Source organism: Polistes fuscatus, unplaced genomic scaffold (assembly GCF_010416935.1).
Source record: "Polistes fuscatus isolate 324 unplaced genomic scaffold, CU_Pfus_HIC Scaffold8, whole genome shotgun sequence".
Taxonomy (NCBI): Eukaryota; Metazoa; Arthropoda; class Insecta; order Hymenoptera; family Vespidae; genus Polistes; species Polistes fuscatus.
This window is the reverse complement of record NW_025113162.1, coordinates 8220987-8243566: the sequence shown is the minus strand read 5'-3', so window position 1 is coordinate 8243566 and position 22580 is coordinate 8220987. Positions and strand designations below refer to the sequence as shown.

Below are 22580 nucleotides of genomic sequence, written 5' to 3'. Positions count from 1 at the left end.
ATCTTTCTATATGGAAAGGTGGAGTACTCTGAAGTTAGTCATCAAATATACGCAATTTTAAAAAAGCGCGCTATAAATTGAATCGTTTCAGATATTATCTATGATATAGAAGTATATTTAGATTTATTTTAAAAGACTTGTATTGACAATAATAAGATACTATTGTTGAAAATCATTTTGTTGTTTTACGATTTATGGTCGTGTTCATAAATGTGATCATATTTGGCTGTAACGGATGATCCGTTACGAGAGTCGCTTACAAATGATTGTTTGTCTTTCAAGTCGCGAAAGTTTAGATTATAGATAACATTCGTAACTATATTTAATTATTTGTATAGAATTAAATATTGTTTAAGGTTAGGTTTATTGATTTAAATAATAATTCGAAGAACAATGATTTTTAACCATTTAATTAAATATGATTAATTGATATACATTGTACATGATCCTAAATAAGAAAGATTATTTACAGGTAATACTTAGATAATATACATATACATATATATTTTTCTAAGGACTACTTGGAAATAAAAATGTCTTTACAACATGCTATCTAGACTAAAGGCAGTTTAGCGAAGATATTCAAAAAGATCAGTTTTCTTTTTGTGGTATTTAGCATCATTGGGAGCAATGTATTATAATGATTAATATAAAAGTAACATTGTAGACATCTTGAATGTTCGCAATAAATCAATGCAATTACTACTAATAATATATATATATATATATACTTTAAAATTTGACCTAACACATCATAATTGCATCCAATCATAAATACTACAATGTACAAAATTCTTTTAATCATTATTATTATCATTATTACAATTAAATCATTTCTATATATGTATACGTAAAAAATTATTTAATATTTGCACGTGAACGTAGATTCAATTGGAAAAAAATACGTAATAGTACAATACATTTATATTGCGTACAAGACAAATTATTATCATTCGATTAAAATTCCTCACTATCTAAATATTCTTTTTTTATCTCCATTCTTGTTATCAGAAAAAAAAAAATATATATATATATATATATATGTATAATTTCATTATTTAAATCGTATTTCTCAAAAGATATTTCTCTTGCTTATTGCTATCATTATACCATGTGTCTTATAATGTACATAAATTAAAAATTACATACAATCACAATCGATGAGCAATACGTTAATAGTATTTTTTCAATGAATATATATATATATATATATGTATATATTACAATTCATTATTATACAATTTATAAATAAAAAAAAAAATGATTAAAAAATTAAAAAATTATCCTATGGATTAAGTTACGGAACGGTTTCATTCATGAATGTGACGTAAAAAGTATGTTACTTTTACTTGTTCTACGTGACGGCAAAGCTTCATAGCTAAACTTTTTCGTAATTTCATATGATGCGTGAGAGATGGCAAATTTAGCAATAAAAAGGCGAGGCCATCTATTTCCTGTGAAATAATAGAATATTATATTATTTACATATTACTTAACAAGTTTATTGTTTACAACTTTGTTATTGTAATGTAATAAAGTATGACTTACTTCTTGTTTAACGCGATAAGCGATATCTTTGCAGTCGCTTGTTTTCCGAAGATATTGAAATACGTCATCGATCGTCCAAAATAAAGGATTGGAAGTAAGTTTCCGTGTTTTTGGTCTTCTTTGTTTTTTTTGTTTCCTCACATATTCAGCATCATCTTCAGAACAATCAGATTCTATACTTGTGTCCCAATCACGTACTCTTTTAATTCCTCGAGTTGTAGTTACGTTTTGACTAAATCTTGTAAAATGATGTTTGGTACTCAAACTATTAGGACTTCCAGTTCCATTATCTTTTATTTTTCTATCGGTAAATGAACTTCCAGAATCCTCAGAAACGTTACTCGATGGAGGTTCAGTTTTGAAATCATCTGATTTGTCGGATTTTTCTAAACCTTTTTGTATCATAATATCTATTTCCGAAAGTGGTTGTTTACCATCGAATGTTTCTTCAGGACCATCTGATACATGCTTTGCTAAATCCAATGGCATAAAAGGCATCTCATCTTCGTATTCACAGTTTATTCTTTTGTCTTTGTTAGCCCATCTACCACGCTTTCTTCTACGTTTACTACCCCATTGCTTTGGTTTCTGTACCATTATACTCGTATAACCTTTTGGTTTTCCTCGTTTTCCTGTTCCCACTGATGCGGCTGTAATTAAATATTGTACAAATTAAATAATAAAAAAGAAACAAAAATACTGATAGACTTGTGCTCGTTATACTTACTGAATTTAGTTTTCGATGTTTTATGACATTTGTCCGGGCATTCGTTTTCTAATACATGCAAGGGCCCGAATAAATTAGGGCATACCATTAATTTTTTACAAATATTTCTACAAAATTCAGCTACCATGTCTCCAGAAGTAACAACAGCAACTTGCGCAAGATAATTATTATTTTTATGCTTTGCTTTTAAAACTTGCAAACGATATCCAGGATCTGGAGCAGTGTCACATTGTAATACCTTTAAAATTCTTGCACTTCTGTATCCAACTGATACTATCATAGTTAAAACTTCTTTCATTACTAAAACTACAGGGCCGGGTCCTACAGATTTTGGCAGAGTAGCTAATTTTCCTTTAGAAATCATTGGACCGGTAAAACAACGATAATTAAAATATATTTTAGGACACCACAAGGAAGAGCGTGGTTCTGAAATTGGTATATCTAGAATATTGTTTTTCTTTTCTTGTTCGATAGGAGTTTGCACCTTTTTACAAATTTCTATGTAATCCTTAGGTGGTTTTAATGGATAATGATTAGATTCACACCAACCAACGGGAAATATTTCCAAAGAATTCATATGAACTATGTGTTCTGGTTTGCTGTCATCGTAATTATCTAATTTTATCCATAATAAATTCATGACTATTTTGGTAATATGAGCAGCACAGATAATATTTTTATATTCTAGATCGACAGCTTCTAAACGCATGCCGCATTCAAAACCTGCCTCTGTTGCATTTAGTCTCTCATAAAATAAACTCTCATCTGCTGGTATACTTTCTGTATTCTTTAAGTATTCGTTCCAATCAAACTCTTCGGCAATTGAAATCCAGCCTTCCGGTTTTGTAATTCTATAAGAAATATAAGTGTAAATAAATTTATTTTTGCAATGCATTTTTAATAAAGTATTATAAATAATATATATTTTATCAAATATAATACTTACTTAATACCATGTCTTTTGGACCAACCAATTGGAAATATGTATGGATGTTCTGCTGTACAAAGCCAAGTATTATTTTCTGAATGATTATACAAACAAGACTCAATGTCGCTACCCTTCACATGTTTATCATATTTGTCTATATGGACTAAAAAATATATGTCATCGAATACTTTAATAACAGTAGCTGGATAGATTTTAGTCTGATTAATTGGATCCAATGCTTCCAATTTCATTCCAACTTTAAAATTATGTTTAGGATGATCGATATTATTTTTAAATAATTCTTCTGGTATATCACAGTTTTTTGGATTAGATTCGAGCGAATCTTTCCATTCTTCATAGGTATGCCTATTTACTATAGAACTAGGTGGTTCCAAAAACCAAGTTGTATTCGATTCGGATGCAAATCCATATTGATGCAAATGTTCCGATGTACAAAATATCCAAAAATCTTTGAACGATGGACCAGGTGTATCATACCTCAACAAAAGACGTCCACCAATGTTATCCATAATCTGAAAAGAAATGTATTTACAAAATAATTAAGATTAGAACGCAATATTATAAAAAAAAATGTTTTGAAATTATATTTAATTTATAATTTGTTACAATGTAACAATGCAACAATGCTTACCGTAGCTATCCATAATTTGTAAGGGTGTACCACATCGCTTACTTCAACTTTCATTCCTTGTTTAATTTTGTCTGTCATGCTAAGACCATCCTATAAAAAAATAAATATTATTTAATAAAAATAATGATAAAAAATACAATGATACGGTAAACAATTACTAATACAAAGAAGGATGATAAAATTTACCCCAGATAAAAGTACCGATGGTACAGTACGTGCAGTTTTTAAAAATTCCGATAATTTTTCAATGCAATCTGGTGACTTTTGAAGTACGATCTCAGGAGGCTCTAATTTTTTATTATTCGCTTTACACCAGCCAAGTTCATGACCGGCTTCTTTGGTAAGATTAAACCAAATTTCTAATGATCTCTCATTTGCACCAAAGTATCGTAATCTTAATAATGGCCCACAAGCCATAACAATAGTAGCAATCCAATAACTTGTATTGGATTGATCTACTGTTTTTCCTATGGGTACCTCTAAGGACATTCCAATTTCAATGCCACTTTCTAATGTAATTTCAACATGTGGAAACAAAATTTGTGGTACCTCAACACTTTTAGTAGCATCAAGGTAATCTTGCCAAAAAAATCCATTTTCTGTAAAAAAGAAAGTACAATAAAACTAAATAATGTAATGTTGAAAAAAATATATTTTTATTATTTTAAAATATAATAAATAATAATTTAATTTTTAAAAAATTAAATTAAAATTATTAATTATTAAAATTAAATAAATAATATTTTTATTTTTTTTAATTAGAAACATTAAAAAAATTATTAATTTTAATTATTATTTATATTAATTTAATTATATTATTTAATTATAAATTTTTAAATATTAATTAATGTAATTAACTATAATATATTAATATTAATAAAAAATTATTGATAAATAAAAATTATAATTAAAAAAATAATAATAATAATAATTAATAATCATCTCATTATAATATTCATATATATATATACATATATTATAGCCATTATATGCATATATATATATATATATTCAATAAACGCAGGTATGGATACCTACGAATGTAATTATGTATAAAAAGTATGTAAATTAAAGGAGATAATGAATTCACGAGGTGGTCATAATTATGTATAAAAAAGAAAGTTGAAAAGGTGATATTTCTATGATCATAATTATTAAAACGATACTCGAACGTCTCGTCGAAACTTTATCTAGTACTTTCCAGATAATGCTTCTTTATTTCAAAATTTTTCGATTGATTATTATTTAAAAACAAAATAATATTGTCTATAAATACTTAAGGTTACTAAATCAAAATTCTAAATCTCTTTGTCTTAATTGTTATCGAAAAATCAAGCATCGTTATATAATTACAAAATATTATATACAACGATTAGAATAATTCATAATTCTCTTGATATCAAAGAAGAAAAAATATAAAAAAGAAATAAATAATTAAATTAAAATGAAAGAAAAAACAAAACTTACCACCTTCCATAGTCCGATTATCGTACGATTCCATGTTTTCTTGCGTTATAATATTAAAGAGAGAAAGATAGAGCCTGCAACATCATACATTGAAATCAATTTTTTTTTATTTAGAACAGGCATCGAAATCATTAATATTATTCTATCGTTTAATCCTACTTCGTTCGATCCATCGAATAATATAAACGTTATATTAAATATTTCAATGATTACTTACCAACAATTGTTCTTGAAAAAAGTAATATCTTTTTGGATAAATCTTTATCGAATTAATTTCAACGAAAAATACTATCTTCGCTCGTAACAGTTCGCTGTTCTACGCTTGCCCCGCCATATGCACGTGTGTGTGTGTGTGTGTGTCGCGCGCATGTATCTTCTATTTCTTTCTCACTCGCTCCCTCTATCTCTCTCTACTCTCCTACTCTCTCTTTCTACGTATATATAAATATATATATATACTTCTCTCTTTCTCTTTTATGCTACTCACTTACTATCTTTCTCTTGAGCTTCCCAAGTCTCCAATTTCGTTTTTCTTTTTTCTTTTCTTCTCTTCTTATTTAGCGTTTTTATTCTTTGCAATTCTTCATTGCACCTAATACTTGTTTACTTTCCAAAGACCAATAAGAAACTGATGAAATTTTCAAATTGTTCATGCACCTTCGTCCCCCCCTCTACTCTTCCACATTTTCCTTCCCCTAAAATTCTTTCCCTTCCTCTCACTCTCACTCTCTGTCTCTCTCTTATTTTTTACTAATTGCAACTTTCCCTTTTACAAAACTAACCTTTACCTTCTCCCTCATTTACTTTTTTAAACATTTTCATTAATGATACTTCTAATTATGGAGACAAGTCAAATAAAATTATCTTTTATCTTATGTTTAATCGTTGAATCATTCCGTTACAATATTTCGATTTCTATTGATTAAATTGCGTTACTGATGTTTTTGTGAAATTGTTTTTTTATCAAGATTATTTATATATAAAATTATGTTTTAATTTATGTTTTTATTTTTATAATAATTATTATTATTATAGTAAAGATAATTTCAGATGATTTCTAGATCATTTTATGTTTCCGCAGTTTTTCGATTGTTTCATGTTTTATGTTTTAAACCTTTGTAAATTTCGATTGGTGGTTCACTTGATCTTTTATTTATCATTTTTCTTCTTAATTTATCTTCTATTAAAAATTTATTTTTCTATTCGATAAATTTTATCAAGAATTCTTAAAATAGTGGAGGAAATCAAATAGAATTATCTTTAGAATGATTTGTGTACGGAAAGGATCATTTCTAAGGTAAAAGATAATTCCAGATAAATAATTTTTATACAAATCTCTTATTGGCGTACGTGTACCTTTCTGCCAATCCAAATAACATTAATTATTTATATTAGTGTTAGTAAGTGAAAATCTAACATAAAAGCAACCGTCATGCATTTCGTTCTCATTTATTTGCCTAAGCTTTGCATGCACCATCTAGCGAATTGTTTTCTTTTTTTTTCCTTCTTTTCTTTGAAACAAACTGTAATTCTTTTCTTATTTTTCTATATACTATTAATGATTATTATTTATTTTAAAAACTTTAATAAAAAAGAAACAAATGATTGATCTATCAGACCTGAAAAAATGGACGCTCCTACCAACAAAGATTCGATGTTTTCAATACACGATTTTTAACTCGTAATATTCTACTAATTGTAAGTTCAGATTATAGGAAACATAAAACGATCAAATTGAAATCACGAATTTGCGTGAAATGCAATTTTTTCATGAATTTTAAAAAGCTCTATATCGTTCATAAGACGTACAAGTAAGTAAATAAATGTGTATGTGTATATATGTTATTAATAAAATATTGATTATACCGAATTTTTTAATTATACACCAACGAAAATTTATCTTGTCGACACTAACTGTTAAGCAGACGACACTATAGTCCTTAAGCGCTATCTGCAATATTTTTTTTTATGGTTATACTAGGTCACGAATTTAGCGGGAATTTTTGAAATTTCATGTTAGTTTCGATGTACTCATTTTGAATTTTTTTTTTAATTACGAATATGATAATGATTTTTTCGATCTAATTCACAATATTCAGTGTTTATAGAAAACGTGTAATATAGTTTATGATACTTTACAAAGGTGTAAATAGATATTTGAGCGATTTAAATAGATTACTTAACCTCAAAGGATTGCTTCGTTTCTTCTTATGCAATGCATCAGCATAATAATGATCTCTGTATTATTTTTTTTTTATCGTAGTTAAGTTAGGTCGCAAAACTAGCGGTAGTTTTTGATATCTTGTATTTGCATTAGTGCATTCGTTTTGTATTTATTTGTATAATTACGAATACGATCATGATTTTTTCGGTATGTTCGCAAAGATTTAACATTTATAGAAAAAGTGTAATAATCTATGAAACTTTGCAAAGGTGTAATTCGTGTTTGATCGACCTAAATAGGTTTAATAACCTCAAAGGATTGTTTCGTTTATTGTCAAGCAATGCATTGCCATCGCGTTTAAATTTACCTATTTCCGATAATAGTATTAGAAAGTATTTAGATTATCTTTCCGACGTTTATAAGAGTAACCGATGGAAGGAGAATAATTTATTCCAAATGATTGATGTGAGATCTATGAGTGACATATTGAATGAACGCATCAACATTATAGAAAATATTCAAAACTTGCAAGAACTTGGTAAATATAATAACAATTTTTAATATAAACTTATAATTTTATTTATTTTTAATGTTGCCACACTGCGTAGAGTTGATATGAATAATTATTAAAAATTTATCTTTCTACAGGCAAAGAAGACGAAGAAATGAAAAAGTTAGCCAAAGAAGAAGAGGTAATGTATAAGGAACAATTAAATGATCTCGATGAAAAGTTATTGAATAGAATTTGGTATGATCTCGATAAGGAAAATTACAACAATATCATATTTGAATTATCGGCTGGTGTTGGTGGTACAGAAGCTATGCTTTTTGTCGAAGATCTTTACAAAATGTATATAAGATACGCTAATTATTTAGGAATAGAATATGAATTATTGGAATTTGATAAAACTGACAAAGGTGGTTTGAGACATACCAGTATTTTATTAAAAGGTAATTTAGCTTACAAAAAGTTTCGATACGAAGGAGGTGTACACAGAGTACAAAGGATACCAGAAACTGAAAAATCTGGTCGTATGCATACCAGTACAGTGTCGGTTGCTGTTACACCAGAACCTACAGATATTGAAATTAATTTAAATCCTAAGGATTTGAAAATAGAAACAATGCGAGCATCAGGTGCTGGTGGTCAGCATGTTAATACGACTGATTCTGCAGTGAGAATAACTCATTGCCCGACTGGTGTCATGGTAACTTGCGAAACGCAAAGATCACAATTGAAAAATAAAGAAATAGCATTGTTAAAGCTTAAAACTATGTTATATCAACAAGAATTGAATAAACAAATTGGGATTGCTAGCGATATGCGTAAAAAGCAAATGGGCTTAAGATTGAGGAACGAAAAGATAAGAACGTATAATTATAATCAAGATCGTATCACAGATCACAGATTAGAAAATGGGACGATGCATAATTTAAAATTATTTATGGCAGGAGGTGCCGAATTGGAAGAACTCGGGGATAGATTGCAGAATGATATGCGAGTGAAAATCTTAATAGATATAATTAATAGTTTAGAATCAGAAGGAAAGTAATATATACATCATTTTTTCGTAAAATTTATATCTTCTTTTTTTCTGACAAAATTTGATGTGTATATAAGTGTTAAATTGTATATAGTTTAATCGAATAAATAATACATAAAGTTTTAGGTAACATTTATATTTTTTCTTATAATATAGGATTTGTCCTATTCATAGAATTTTGTAATTTATTTGAAAAAGATACAACAAGATTTGAATAACGAAGTGTCCACAGGCACACATTGTTTTCTTTAACTGTTATATAATACAATAATATACAAAATTAATATATCCACCGTAGTCTCTATAAATATTATATGGTAAATGCGCTCTCTCTCTCTTTCTCTCTCTCTGGCGCTGTAATAATAATATATATATCTTACATCAATTTTTTTTAATGTACATACAAAGCGCAAATGTGAATGATCATAGTTTATTTATGAATGTGTGCTCTTATATGCGCTCCTGCTCTAAAATATTACTAGAAACGACTGTCTATAATAAATCACTATGAAGAATTGTTTTAGTAATTGCATAATGATTCTCACAGCGAGTAGAGTTCCGACACATAAACGCAAGATTCCTTCATTAAACGATTAACCTACATAAGAAATGAAGTACTTTAACACCTACAACGTTATTATCAAGAATTACTCGGCTCGTAGTATCATTTAAATTTGACTAGTATGTGTGTGTGTGTGTCTGTCCTGTGTTGTCAACTTTCTCCTCCTATAACGTCATTTATTTATGATGATTTTCATCTAGTATTATTTATTTACAAAATAGTTGCACACAGTATGAACATACGACTTATTGATTCCTTGCTTCATTTGTTTCTATGTTTCTTTTTCTTTTTTTTTTGTTTTAACAATAATCAATGAATCAATCATTCATTAAATGCACATTTGTACATAAATCCTCAGCTAAAAGTTAAATCTATCTATTATGTATCCTCTAAATTATACAACCATCGATTAATGTGAACTAATTTGTCAAACATAAAAATGAAAAAACCATAGTTTGACATCTTATTAAAATATACGACGTAGCATAAATGTCCATATATAGTATCGACGATTATTTATTAATAAATAAAAGAATTATCTATATAATAGATGCATAGAGAAAGGATGAAGAGACAGGTAAAAAGAGAAAAATTGAATGAGCAGTAGCGCACAGAGAGAGCAAATCGCATTGCGTTTCGGGCAGTAAGATTTTGCTTTTGTTTTGTTATTGGACTTCGTCAGCTTTTAACGCACGATATTTCCATGCGTTTACGATCGAACGATTATTAATCATTTCGATATAATTATTTATTTGTTATAGGTATATCAGCCATTATTATTTCTCAAGCCGTGCTGCGAATCAGCAGGGTGTGAAAAGAGGTAGAAACTTAGGGTCGCCTCTAGCATAAGCGTTCCATCGAGATATACGCCGATGCATTTTCACTAGATTCTAAAATTTTGACATTAGATTAATCACGTTTTGATATTTCTTTGCTTATCAAGAAGGACATATATTACCGATATCGATGAAAAGATATCACCTAGCAAAGAAATATATATATATATATGTATATATATATTCGTTTATCAAAAAGCAAGATTTAATTGCACCGTAAGACAATCTGCCTTATCAGAATACACGTTAGCAACAAAAATATAATGAAATTGTTTGGCCCTGTAAAGCTGGCTAATCCACAGAGATCCTTTATTTCACTTTCTCTTGGATGAGTTCTTATACAGGATTCTGGCCTTTTCCTTTTCAAAAATGTCCACGCTTTTTGACAAACCAAAGAATTATTTTCGTAAATCACTTCCTCGGGCATCACGGTTAACGGTGGATATGTCGTGTCGCTGCAAATGCCTGTGTTAACTACGATTAATAACATGTTGCTGAAATTAACCGGTTGTACAATGTAGGGCCTTGCGCATTCGTCTTCCATATCAACTTCCACGTTGTAATTTATTACGGACGAATTGCGCAAATATAAGTATACCTGAAATATTCAATTATAACGATTTCAATAATTTACTCGTTCAGATATTTAATTATCATGAATAATTATTTGTATTAACCTCTTGGTCGCATGCTTCCGGACGCGTCCTATTAATTAAAACTTTCGAATTAAGCCATTTATCATCTTTGGTATCTAGCGGAGTTTTTTCATTCTCCTGATAATCCTCGTGCATAGCGTCACTTTCGTCAAGATCAGAATAACCGTATGCATAATCGGAATTCCAAATGCCTGATTTTATCCAGGCCCAAGTCATTTGACCGACGATCCAAGTAATAGCTTTCTTTAAGTTTGTCCAAGGCTGTAAAACAAAATTGATGTATTTCCAAATGACTTCAAACTTTCAGCAAATAATTTCCCTTCCAATAAGACTTTGAAAATATTAATCATAAATTGAAACGAACCGTGAGTAAAATACTGGCATCGTTCTTAGTCGCTTTCCTTTTGAAACAAACCGCTTGGTAATCGTACATCCTGATTTTTTCAAAAATACCTTCCTTCACGAGACCAGCCATTACGGGGCCTCTAACTCTGCCAAAAAATTTGCCAGCGTCGTACTCGTTTTCAGCCGCTATTATATATCCGTTGTTATCGATCAAATAACAAGCCCAGGAATCGTTCCCGCAATGTTTATAACAATTACCGAGTCCTTCGCAATTGAACGTTATATTTTGAAAGAGACCTTGCAGTGCGGTGTGTTGAAATTGAAATCCTACGACGGCTGCCGGTGCTTTAACTTTTCCATTACCTAAAATATGAATAATCATTTTCCATGGGGGGAAAAAAAAAGAGAAAAAATGCAAATAGATTTTATAATTTAATTTTATGATTTATAATAATATTATAAATTATTTTAATAATTACCGATAAATATGGCACGACTGGCAGTGACCAAAGTAGTGTTGTCTGCTCCCTCGTCATCGATTGGTACAGAAAAAACGAAGCTTTCTGGTTGAACGTAATGTTGTTCGACGGCACGTTTGTACCAGACCTCGTCTATAGCTCTAGAATACATTTTGCTAAAGTGATCTTCGGGTATAGGATCTTCTTCATCCAAGAGAAAATCTTGCCATCTTGTCAAGCCACTGTGAGTAGCCATAAAAGCAAGCGTCACACCGAAACGTTGTTGAAATTCTTTCCTGCGAAAAATTATATGTTGAGATTTCTCTCGATTCGAATTTTGTTTAAATAAATCTTTATCTTTATTTTTTAAATTTACTACGATTTATAATTACGAATATATGTATCGAGCCAAGTATAAATGATAAATGATTCGTTAGTTTAGATAATATTTGTATCTACGTAAATTTGATGAGAGAAAAAAAAACAAATCTGTCAAAGATAATTCAATCAAATGTTCATAGAAATTTGCACGAAACTTTTTTCGAATTTCAAATCTTTCAGTTATATTACATAAGTATATTATATTGGAACTTGTTTGTTTCTTTTTTTTTTATATGAAACGTATAAATTAAATTGCAAATTTATATGATCGTACGAATGAATATATTTGATTTCTACACAGCGTTCATATCGAGGAAATCCACTCGTTGTTATCTCCTCGTCCTCTTTACGAATCCCATTCCTGAAGAAAAGATGATGCTGGGCCATACGAAGGAGCGTACAAGCAAACTTCTTTGCTAATATAAAAGTTTCGATGAACCAACAAGAAGGATGATTTGTGACACCAGAGAAAACAATAAGGTAAATGATATATTTTTTCTTTGACGAGTCATGTGGAAGAATTAAAAATATACAAAAAAAAAAACAATATACATAGATATATAAACGAATTACATTTAAATTAATCAAACAAATATTGAAAAAAACATAATTAATTGTCAAAAAAGAAACAAAGATTCGAATAAATAAATAAGAGAAATTATATATAAATATAAAGCTGTACAAAGGAGGATCGAGAAACAACTTGGAGCGAAAGAAATTGATAGTGCGAATTAGAGAATAATAAAAAGATCGTAATATTATTATATCGAGGCAATTTGTATTTTTTTTTTTTTATTTTTTTTTTTTTATAAGCGAAAGGTGCGATTTGATGAACGTTACCTGGTTAGCAGATTCATCAGCCTAGCTAAAGGTCTGCATTGCGTTAAAGTGGGTTAAATATTAGTCAAAAAAGAATAGGTGCATTTTTGTTGTTGTTTTTACTATCCTGATTATAAAGAAATCAATAAAAAGAAGAGAAAAATTGTGCAAATAACTTAAGAACAGAGAAAAACGACACACAGTTATTGTCTTTCTCTCTTTTTCTCATTCGCTCATTCATTCTCTATCTCTCTCACACTCTCATTCTCACTCATTTTCTCTCGAGTTAAATTCGTGACGATGTGTTTGCGCTTGTATGACAATTCGATTCTCACTCGCGTTAATAAACTAATTTATATATATATATACGATCGAATATTCGCAGAGTTTGTTTAGAAAAAATTCAATGAAAATTTAGCTCACCCTGTTTCTTCGCGGGTGGTACTGGGATTCGCAAACCATTCGGTTACCTTAGCATCAAACACCAGACTCATAAGAAGGTTTCTATCACAGTAATAGGAATTTTTGTCTGCTTTGTTAGTACTGGCTGTTAACACAAAGATTTATTTTCTTATTTCCTTTAAGAATTAGAATGAAATTTTGTTGACAATTAATTGAACACGTTGATTGCCATATGTTTTGTTGCAATCAAATCAAAATTATTTTTCTATTTGAAACGAATTGATATAATGTAAGAGAATACACGTGAAACGATTGTGAATAAAATGGAAAAAACAAAAATCAGTGTACCAAATCAACTTGGTTCTCAATTTGTAAGATCAAACATAAAACAACATAGAAACAAGTTGATCATGGGTGACAATCAACGTGTCCGGTTTTGTTATATTTGGAAAACATAAGTGTATATTGTTAGATGATTAATAAATTAAATGGTTTGGTATGTGGATACTTACGATAAGATTTACGATGGGAACCATGACCGGAACTCGTGGCAGAATACTCTGGCGGTTGGGATCGTTTCAAATCGATCCACTTCCAACCTGGCATACGGGTACGTTCAAGAAAATGTAACAGTTGCATTTCCGAGGTATTGAACTTGTGTTCATCCTTGTAATGATATCTACGATAATGACAAATATTTATTTGAATAACATTGTGAAATAAAAGTGATTTTTAATCGATCGCTTGATAAAAACGAAATCAACGTAAACGTTTGATTATCAGATTGTAGGGTAACTTAAACGTTGCTAAAGAAATAATAAAATGTATACTCACTTGCAATACATCCAATCGGGATGCACCAGCCAGTTGTTACCCGCGAAGTAATCTGTCACGTCTTTCCCTACGACGAGTCAATGTTAGTTCATCTTTTATAATTGAATATTTAATAAATAATAACAATAACAAATCTGTTAAATGTAGATATACCAAAGTGAAAAGAAAGGGACATAGTTTATAGATCTATTAATAATATATTATTCAAATTTATTGTTTTTTAAAAAATTGTTGATATTTAAATCGTTAAACTTAAGCATTATTTTATTACACTGATTTCAATTTTAAGAAGGAAAAGAATTTCAATGATCGTTTAAAGCTTCGTCCTGTAATTTTCACTGGAATCGAATATTTCAAATGAAAAATCAAAAAACAGTATGCTCACCCCTCACACGAGCTCTGTGTATATCTTCGGTGGCAGATACACGATAGTTTTCAGAATAATCGTGTATTGGGAGACTCACAACCACCGTGAATGGGGTGTTCGAAATTCCGACATAATTGTAAGTTCGTTGTACTCGGCCAACGCGTTTCTATTTTGAAGAAATAGGAAAGAAGACGAGAAAAATAAAAAACATAATATATAATAACAAATAAAATATATCAAAAAGTAATACGATTGAATTCTTATGAATAATTATTACGTTAATGAATCTATTGAAAATATATAAGTTTATATATAATATTGTAATATTAAAAATAATATATTTAATTGAAGTAATATGAAGTATATATTTAATTGAAGTTAATGAAGTAATATGAAAATAATATATTTTTAAATATAATATTGTAATATTGAAAATATATATTTAAGTTTATATATAAAATTGTAATATTGAAAATAATATATTTAATTGAAGTTAATGAAGTAATATGAAAATAATATATTTTTAAATATAATATTGTAATATTGAAAATATATATTTAAGTTTATATATAAAATTGTAATATTGAAAATAATATATTTAATTGAAGTTAATGAAATAATATGAAAATAATATATTTTTAAATATAATATTGTAATATTGAAAATATATATTTAAGTATTTATATAATATTTATATACCAATATTTATATATAATTAAGTTTATATACCACGTACCATGTCATCGTAATGATACTTCGTATGAAACGTCACGCTACCGTTAACTTGATTGATCACATCATTACGGAACTGCGAAAAAAAAAAACAGTTATTGATATTAAGTAACCACAATATAAGTTTAAAAATTGATTAAATGATCATTATCTTATGATTATAATTGTATATACCATAATTATTCCTTCGTCAAATTCTCTGGGTCCTTTGTCTTGATCCAAAAGTTCGACCTCGGTCATATCGACACTGTTGTATGCCGGTTTTAATATACCCTGGAACTGTTAAATAATATTTTGTTAGATACCGAGTTACAATTTACATATAATTCAAATCTTTGAAATTGTCGTAGATGATAGTTACCACGGGTCGAAGGTCAGGATGAATTAGGATGTAGCCGTTATTGGTTACGATGAAAGCGTATCCGTTAACACCCAACTGTAAAAAATGTAATTATAATAATTATAAAATTATATATATATATATATAATTAATAAATATTAAATAATTATACAAAAATATATATAAATATTATATATAAATATTTATAATATATATAATATATATAATTATATATAAATTATTAAATAATTATATATATATATTATAATAATAATAATAATTAACAATAAAAAAGAGAGAGGTAAATAGTAATTTTGGTTGGATAATAAACGATTGTTAGAAATAGATTATAATAAATGATAAAAATAATTTTTCTCACCACGTGCGGCATCATTAATTTTTGTATTTCCTCGATGGGTACGTCCGTGCCGGCAACACCGAGAAGATCGGCGATTCGTGTCTGCGCATACAATGATCGACAATTGAAAAAATATTTTGTCCGATGTCGCGTGACAAGGAACGCGTGTTATTATCGAAATAAATTACAAATGATCATATCATCCCAAGTTCGCATAACCAGAAGCGTATCTACCTTCTCCAACAAGGCTATCACAATGAACTCGTTCTAAAGACACACTGTTTTACTAAATAGTATCCAAATTAAATAATAATGATATACTAAATTAACGAATAATGATAAGAGTGTGTGTTATCTGACACGTCTGGACATATGTATATATGTAAGTAAGTAAGTAAGTAAGTAAGTAAGTAAGTTAGTAAGTTAAGTAAGTATGTATAGAAAACTAGCATACTACTTTCTCAATAATAATAATTATTATAATAATTAATTAATTAATCAATTGTAATTAAAATAATAATATCGAATGATAATTATAAAATAATAATAATAACAATAACAATAATAATAATAATAATAATAATAACGATACACAATAATAATAATAATAATAATTTCTGACGCAGGCTAAAATATCCTAAGTATTAAAATTCCAAATGAATATAATTAGCTCGCCGTTGATATTTCTGTCCGTCGATTTCTACGAATAATACGAATTTTTATTTCTTTCCAATTAAAATCAAATCAATTTTTTTTTTCCGTTACAAATCACAATAAAGAATAATTTGATCGTATGATCTACGAAAATTCGTATTTCGTATTGAAAAAATCGTCTGACTTCAACGGCGTTGTAATAATTGTAATCTACTTAACGTAATTCCTCTAACGAAATTCTAGCACTCAATAAACTGCCAAGTCGTATCGTGTTTATAATTATTATTTTAATTTAATTAATCTATAGCAGGCTTTTCTTTCTTTTTTTTCAATATATTTTTTTTAACTCGACAAAATTCATTTCTTTTTCTGTTTTTTATATTTTTTTTTAAATGTCAGACACAACGACTGCAGAAAAGTGACTTCGTTCTACGAGTCAACGATAATAATAATAATAATAATAATAATGATAATAATAACGGCAACAATAATGATTAATAATAATAATAATAATAATAATAAAAATGATTAAGTTTTACGAGGAAGTTCGCCGTTCGCAATCCAACAGGCGGGCGGGAATTTCCCATATTTTTTTTTCTACTCGTCTCGACAGGACACAGGGTAGACTAAAGTACCTAAACCTACCTAATGATTAAACCAATTGCAGTAACTAATGTTAGATCAAAGTAAGATACCAGAGAGATAGATAGAGATAGATAGATAGATAGATAGATAGAAAGAGAGAGAGAGATAGAAAGATAGAAAGAGAGAGAGAGAGAGAGACGAAGGTGGACCTAAAAGGAAAGAAATGTCACACGACGACCGTTTTTCTTTAATCCTATTTACAATAATAATTATTCTCCTTTTTTTATATTTCATTTTGGCAATAGACACAAAGCATCAATTATTTTCTATACGTTAAATATTGTATTGTGTTATCGAATATTAGAATGTTAATGTTTTTAGTAAAATGATGAAAAAGAGTAACGTTGACAAAATTGGAACGTTTAATACGGTCGTAGTGTGTACGAGAATATAAAAGGTGTAGGTAATAGGGTTTCTATGCATTGAAAACAACGTTGCTTGTGTTTTTTTTGGCTGCCAACCTCTCTTGTCTCAGTAACCCAGTAAGCTTCGTTCACCAGCACCTGCCTTGTGATGTTCTGTGGACAAAGAGGAACTTAAAACCGACGAAAGAGAAAACTGTGGACGTTTTTTGTACGAATCTATCGAAAAATTTCCATGTAAGTATGCGTATTATTAAGAGACACGAAGAATTCTTATTAATAATGATATTATGGATGTAAATGATTAATAATATTCGTTCGAACGGATCGTCTGGGGGTATCGACATGAAACATTTTCTTATAATGAGATATTATCTGCTTTTTTTCTTTTTTTTCTTTCTCTTTCTTGTTTATATAATAACAAGAGAAAAGTACATTTTTGTTTGTAAGGTGAATGATAAAATGAGAGAATGAGTCACAGTGCAGTTATGAATCGAAACGAAGTTAAAAGTTCGAATGAAGTTTTCGCAGGGACGGGGAAAATTTTGTCCAATACTACGGTACGTACGCTTATTTCAATTATTATAAGTTCGGGGAGTGAAGTATTTTTTTTTGTGTTCAAAACATCTAACATAAGCACGTTAACTTTTGCCTGTTTGACCTAACTCGTCGTATAATAAAAAATTTCATATTTTTACATTATATCGCAAAATTATTATTTCAAATAGTTTCTTTTTTCTTTTCAGATCTTTTCTTCGAAAATAATATTATAATTTTGTTTATATCGTATCGTTAATATAATTAATGATTAGAAATAAATAAGAAAAACTTACCGCGTTTTCGCGTCTGTCGAATACTGGCATGCTAACCGATGTCATCAATCTGTATTCCTGATAATCTTCACTTTGCTCGTACAATTTTTTCTGCTTCTTAACGAATCTGCGATCGTGTTCCTCCGTGTTTAATGATTTCCGATTTTTATAGAATTGTAGAAACCGTTCCCTTTGGTCCTCGCTTTCACGTTGTTCCCATAGCCAGTCAGTCATTTTGGGGTCCGTGATATCCGCGTAAACAGGTGTCCAAATAGTTGGATGATCCGTACGACCTAAAACCAGAGGCCTCGCCATCACGGGAATGTATTTCAGGACCTAAAACAAAACAAATATGTTCGATCAAGTTTGCATTTTAAAATATGTGTATGTGTGTGTGTATGTGTGTTCAAAAATATAGAATAAAATTCTACGCAAACGTTATGATAAATAAAGTCAAAAATCAAATGTTGACAAATTTATTTATAATATTATAGAACAAGTTTGCATTTTAAAATGTGTGTGTTAAAAAATATAGAATAAAATCTATGCAAACGTTATGATGAATAAAATCAAAAAATCAAATGTTTATAATATTATAGAAAAAATATTAATCGATCGTTTATAAAATGATAATAAAAAATGAAACTCTTACTTCTTCTCTGACTTCTGCCAAAGTGCAAAGATGAACGTAGTATCCACGATTAGCGCATGCCATCCATTGCACTTCCCGAACATCTGCAACTTCTCGACCAATCAAATAAGTGAACATTCTGACCGGCATATCGGCCTTCAAAGGTTCGTCAGGATTATCCTTCCAATTGTATTCCTCGAAAATTTCTTTATAATTAAATGGTACGCCATCGGTTATCAGCATGATCGCTTGATTACATTTTGCCCCTTCTCTTTCGGTACGATAAGATTGAAGTAAATCGAATGCCGTGGTCAATGCTAAAGAAAAATTAGCGATGTTAACCGTTTCCAAATTTGAAATGGCTCGTTTCAATTCCCTCACGTTCGCTAGATTCGCTTGGACCAATGTATCATTGAAACAGGGGACCACCTAAAAATCGAACAATCTTACGTAACACTGTTGCATGCGCTATACCCGACTATGAATCATCTTACTTGGGGCAAGATAATATTCTTTAAACACACACATATATATATATATATAAGATTGTCTAGAAAAATTCATTTAGTTAATTTTTGTTGTAAATGCAATTGGAAACATACATGAAAGTATTTTTCAGGATAATCAGTCGGGACAATATTATATATAAAATAATGTCTTGGAATATTTCTTAACGAATATATATAAAATAATATATATAAATATATATAAAATAATGTCTTGGAATATTTCTTAACGATCGATATAGAAACTTCTTCTCTTATTTTTTTAATTTTATATTTTTAAATGAAATAAGAAAAAGTTGGTAAGAAATAAAGGTGATAAACGTTACCTCTTTCGTAATATTGGAGAACGTAATGATATTGACAAAATCGTTATTCCCAAGGGTGTCCAAGATATTATTAACTACGTGTCGTGCGATTTCACGACGCATTCCTGTCATACTTCCGGAGGTATCCATAAGTATGAGGATGTCCTTTGGACTGGTAGCCGCTTCGATATACCAACTTCTAGTTCTGCAATCGAATAGATCTACCGGTTCCATATACCAGCTCATTGCAGGATACTGTCTCATAAAACCCGTAGAACTTCCAAAATATTGCCACGACAATGATGGATCTTGTTCGTAATTATTAATAAATGTCTTGTCCAATTCCTCGGACCACTTGATCGCCCTCAAAACTTCCGATGCACGCTCGTATACGTTTGTTGGCACGTGAACCGCGGACATATTTAAATTAACTTGTCCACCGAAATGATCACTCAATTCTAAATCTATCGTAGTGTTTTTCGCGTTAACGAATTCGAAGGATTCGGGTGGATCGGCGTCGGGTGCTGATAAAGCTGAAGTCTCGGCAACGTCCATGATTCTCTGATGAACAAATGATGAAACCATCACCGCAAACCACCCCCCAACCCCCATCGAAATTCATTAAATATTAGTTAACGATATATTATATATATATGTAATTTTATAAAATAAAGAATTTGTGTCCATAATTATGAAAGTGGTCTAAGTCATATATTTCTTGTTTCGAGATATTTAAAGGATTACATTTGAATATTAAATGAATTCTATATAATATTGAAATAACAAACACTATATCGTGAAAATTACATTGAATTCATTTAGTTTAAAATAATGTGGTGTGAAATAACTACTAAATTGATTTTTTGTTTAATTTTAATTTAGACCACTTTCATAATTATGAAAGCACATTTGAATATTTCTATACCCTTATAGCAGAAATTTTCGATTCCATCATAGCTTTAATATCGTTGGCAATTTCCCCAGCCAAATCTCCACCTGCGTTTTTCACTACCTGAGCGTGTTTGTAACTTTCATGAAACTTTTCCACATTCGTCACGTACTTTCCCAATTGCGATAACTCGAAGCCCAACTTTTCCGCCCATGTTTTTACTCTAAAAGAAAGGAAAAAAAAAATATGAAAGCAACGGGGGGGGGTAGTATAAAGAGATCGATCGAATTGATGAGAAAGAATTTTTAACGTGACGGTGTCCCACGTTAAGTCTTTAACCCCTTCTTGAACTTCTTATTATTATTATTATTATTATTATTATTATTCAACGCGGTTAATTGCGTGTGTCCTATAAGTCGGTATACTTTTATTATTAATTCTTCGTAAGATTAATTAAAGTTGAATAAAGGTACACTCGGATTTCAGAGATATTCCTCGTCCATACGAAAGTGTATCGCGAGTTTCACGCGTCATTCTAGGTCAAGGGGTTAATACGATTAAACGTGTCTCCTTTCATCATAATTACAACATCGATACGTACTATCGTCTAGGTATGTATACATATATTGTAACATATCGTAAGATATTAGTTAATAATAATAATCAAAAAAAAATCAAATAAAATCAAATAAAATCGAATAAATTATCTGAAAAGAAGAAGAAGAAGAAGAAGAAGAGTTTCCACTTAGAGGGATAAATTAATATTCGAATTGACAAATGTTATTAGAACGTAACGAGATAGAATCCTTGCCGAGAGGTGTATGGTTAAATTAAAAAAAAAAAAGAAAAAAAAAAGAAAAAAGAAATAAGTCTCGTTGAAATACTTACGTGTTGTGAGAAATACCGTCACCAGGATCGGGTGCCTCGATGAGGATCAGTAACAGGGTGGCGACGGTTACCGGTAGGAAAGGGGACTTCATAACTTCTCGAGCCCTCTCTAGTTCTCTGCTGGTGTTTACGCGAGGACACGGTAAACAAAACTGAGCTCGGGAGCAGACTCGCGTCTGACATTAAGGATGCCCACGTAGTCCTCGTCTTCGTCGTCTTCGTCGTCGTCGTCGTCGTCGTCGTCGTCGTCGTCTCCGTTGTCGTCGTGGTAGTCTTTGTCGTAGTTTCCACCACCTACGTTTTCGTACGCGTCCTTGTTAGTCACTTTGTTTATCGTCCTCGTCGTCCTCGTCCTCGTCCTCGTCCTCGTCTTGGTCGTCTTCGTCTTCGTCTTCGTCTTCGTCGTCGTCGTCTTCGTCGTCTTCGTCGTCGTTGTCGTCGTCGTTGCGCTACCAACGGCGCCTAGAATGCGCACAATACAAATCCGAACACGTTCTACGGTAATGGTTTCTCACATTTATCGATCAGCAAAATGCTTTTAACCTCGAGTTTGCGCGCAAGCTCTCGTCATTCCACCAACGACCACCGTCCCACGTTGATATATCGTAAACGCCCGACAACGCGACGCTACTTTCTCTCTCTCTCTCTCTCTCTCTGTCTACCTTATTTTTTTCCCTTTTACCCCCCTTTTTTTTATATATGTATACATAACGTATCATCCTAATTGATAGCATTGTCTTCCCTTCTTTTTTCAAGCCGGCCGATATC

General features: G+C 30.0%; 3 protein-coding genes and 1 long non-coding RNA gene across 5 annotated transcripts; 1 reads left to right on the top strand and 3 right to left on the bottom strand.

The window, feature by feature from the left end:
- Window positions 1-1007: 1007 nt before the first annotated feature.
- LOC122524703 (scm-like with four MBT domains protein 1) lies at window positions 1008-5732 on the bottom strand. The gene is made up of 8 exons (XM_043647094.1): window positions 5540-5732; window positions 5323-5396; window positions 4042-4454; window positions 3856-3945; window positions 3222-3736; window positions 2276-3126; window positions 1549-2198; window positions 1008-1454 (listed from the first exon to the last, which is right to left on the bottom strand). Exons 2-8 carry the CDS (start codon window positions 5354-5356, stop codon window positions 1311-1313), a joined length of 2697 nt encoding a protein of 898 aa, XP_043503029.1. The 5' UTR covers window positions 5357-5396; window positions 5540-5732; the 3' UTR covers window positions 1008-1310.
- A 130-nt stretch (window positions 5733-5862) lies between these two features.
- Window positions 5863-7252, bottom strand: LOC122524701. Its single transcript, XR_006305603.1, has 2 exons — window positions 7189-7252; window positions 5863-6237 (listed from the first exon to the last, which is right to left on the bottom strand). It is a non-coding gene; the product is annotated as an uncharacterized LOC122524701 (long non-coding RNA).
- Window positions 7253-7512: 260 nt separating this feature from the next.
- LOC122524699 (peptide chain release factor 1-like, mitochondrial) lies at window positions 7513-9160 on the top strand. The gene is made up of 2 exons (XM_043647090.1): window positions 7513-8024; window positions 8135-9160. Exons 1-2 carry the CDS (start codon window positions 7682-7684, stop codon window positions 9037-9039), a joined length of 1248 nt encoding a protein of 415 aa, XP_043503025.1. The 5' UTR covers window positions 7513-7681; the 3' UTR covers window positions 9040-9160.
- A 219-nt stretch (window positions 9161-9379) lies between these two features.
- LOC122524697 (voltage-dependent calcium channel subunit alpha-2/delta-3) lies at window positions 9380-22387 on the bottom strand. 2 transcript variants are annotated; one of them, XM_043647084.1, is made up of 18 exons: window positions 21813-22387; window positions 20961-21147; window positions 20057-20596; window positions 19246-19653; window positions 18615-18929; window positions 17881-17937; window positions 16142-16222; window positions 15784-15858; window positions 15597-15701; window positions 15427-15498; window positions 14709-14856; window positions 14324-14390; window positions 14002-14168; window positions 13511-13634; window positions 11909-12183; window positions 11449-11792; window positions 11106-11345; window positions 9380-11026 (listed from the first exon to the last, which is right to left on the bottom strand). In XM_043647084.1, exons 1-18 carry the CDS (start codon window positions 21902-21904, stop codon window positions 10634-10636), a joined length of 3690 nt encoding a protein of 1229 aa, XP_043503019.1. In that variant the 5' UTR covers window positions 21905-22387; the 3' UTR covers window positions 9380-10633. The 2 variants fall into 2 exon arrangements, with proteins under 2 accessions (XP_043503019.1, XP_043503020.1); XM_043647085.1 differs by lacking the exon at window positions 17881-17937 and having other exon boundaries at window positions 21813-22385.
- Window positions 22388-22580: the final 193 nt, after the last annotated feature.

Excerpts from the sequence above, each read along its gene's own strand:
- LOC122524699 (XM_043647090.1), top strand. The coding sequence starts at position 7,682 with ATGATTTTTTCGGTATGTTCGCAAAGATTTAACATTTATAGAAAAAGT. Across the intron at positions 8,025-8,134 it reads TCAAAACTTGCAAGAACTTG|GCAAAGAAGACGAAGAAATG; the intron begins GTAAATATAATA and ends ATCTTTCTACAG.
- LOC122524697 (XM_043647084.1), bottom strand. The coding sequence starts at position 21,904 with ATGAAGTCCCCTTTCCTACCGGTAACCGTCGCCACCCTGTTACTGATC. Across the intron at positions 13,635-14,001 it reads TTCCCATCGTAAATCTTATC|CCAGTACTAACAAAGCAGAC; the intron begins GTAAGTATCCAC and ends TTGTGTTAACAG. Across the intron at positions 11,027-11,105 it reads CGGAAGCATGCGACCAAGAG|GTATACTTATATTTGCGCAA; the intron begins GTTAATACAAAT and ends TGAATATTTCAG.
- LOC122524703 (XM_043647094.1), bottom strand. The coding sequence starts at position 5,356 with ATGGAATCGTACGATAATCGGACTATGGAAGGTG. Across the intron at positions 4,455-5,322 it reads TAATCGGACTATGGAAGGTG|AAAATGGATTTTTTTGGCAA; the intron begins GTAAGTTTTGTT and ends TCTTTTTTACAG. Across the intron at positions 3,127-3,221 it reads TCCAAAAGACATGGTATTAA|AATTACAAAACCGGAAGGCT; the intron begins GTAAGTATTATA and ends TATTTCTTATAG.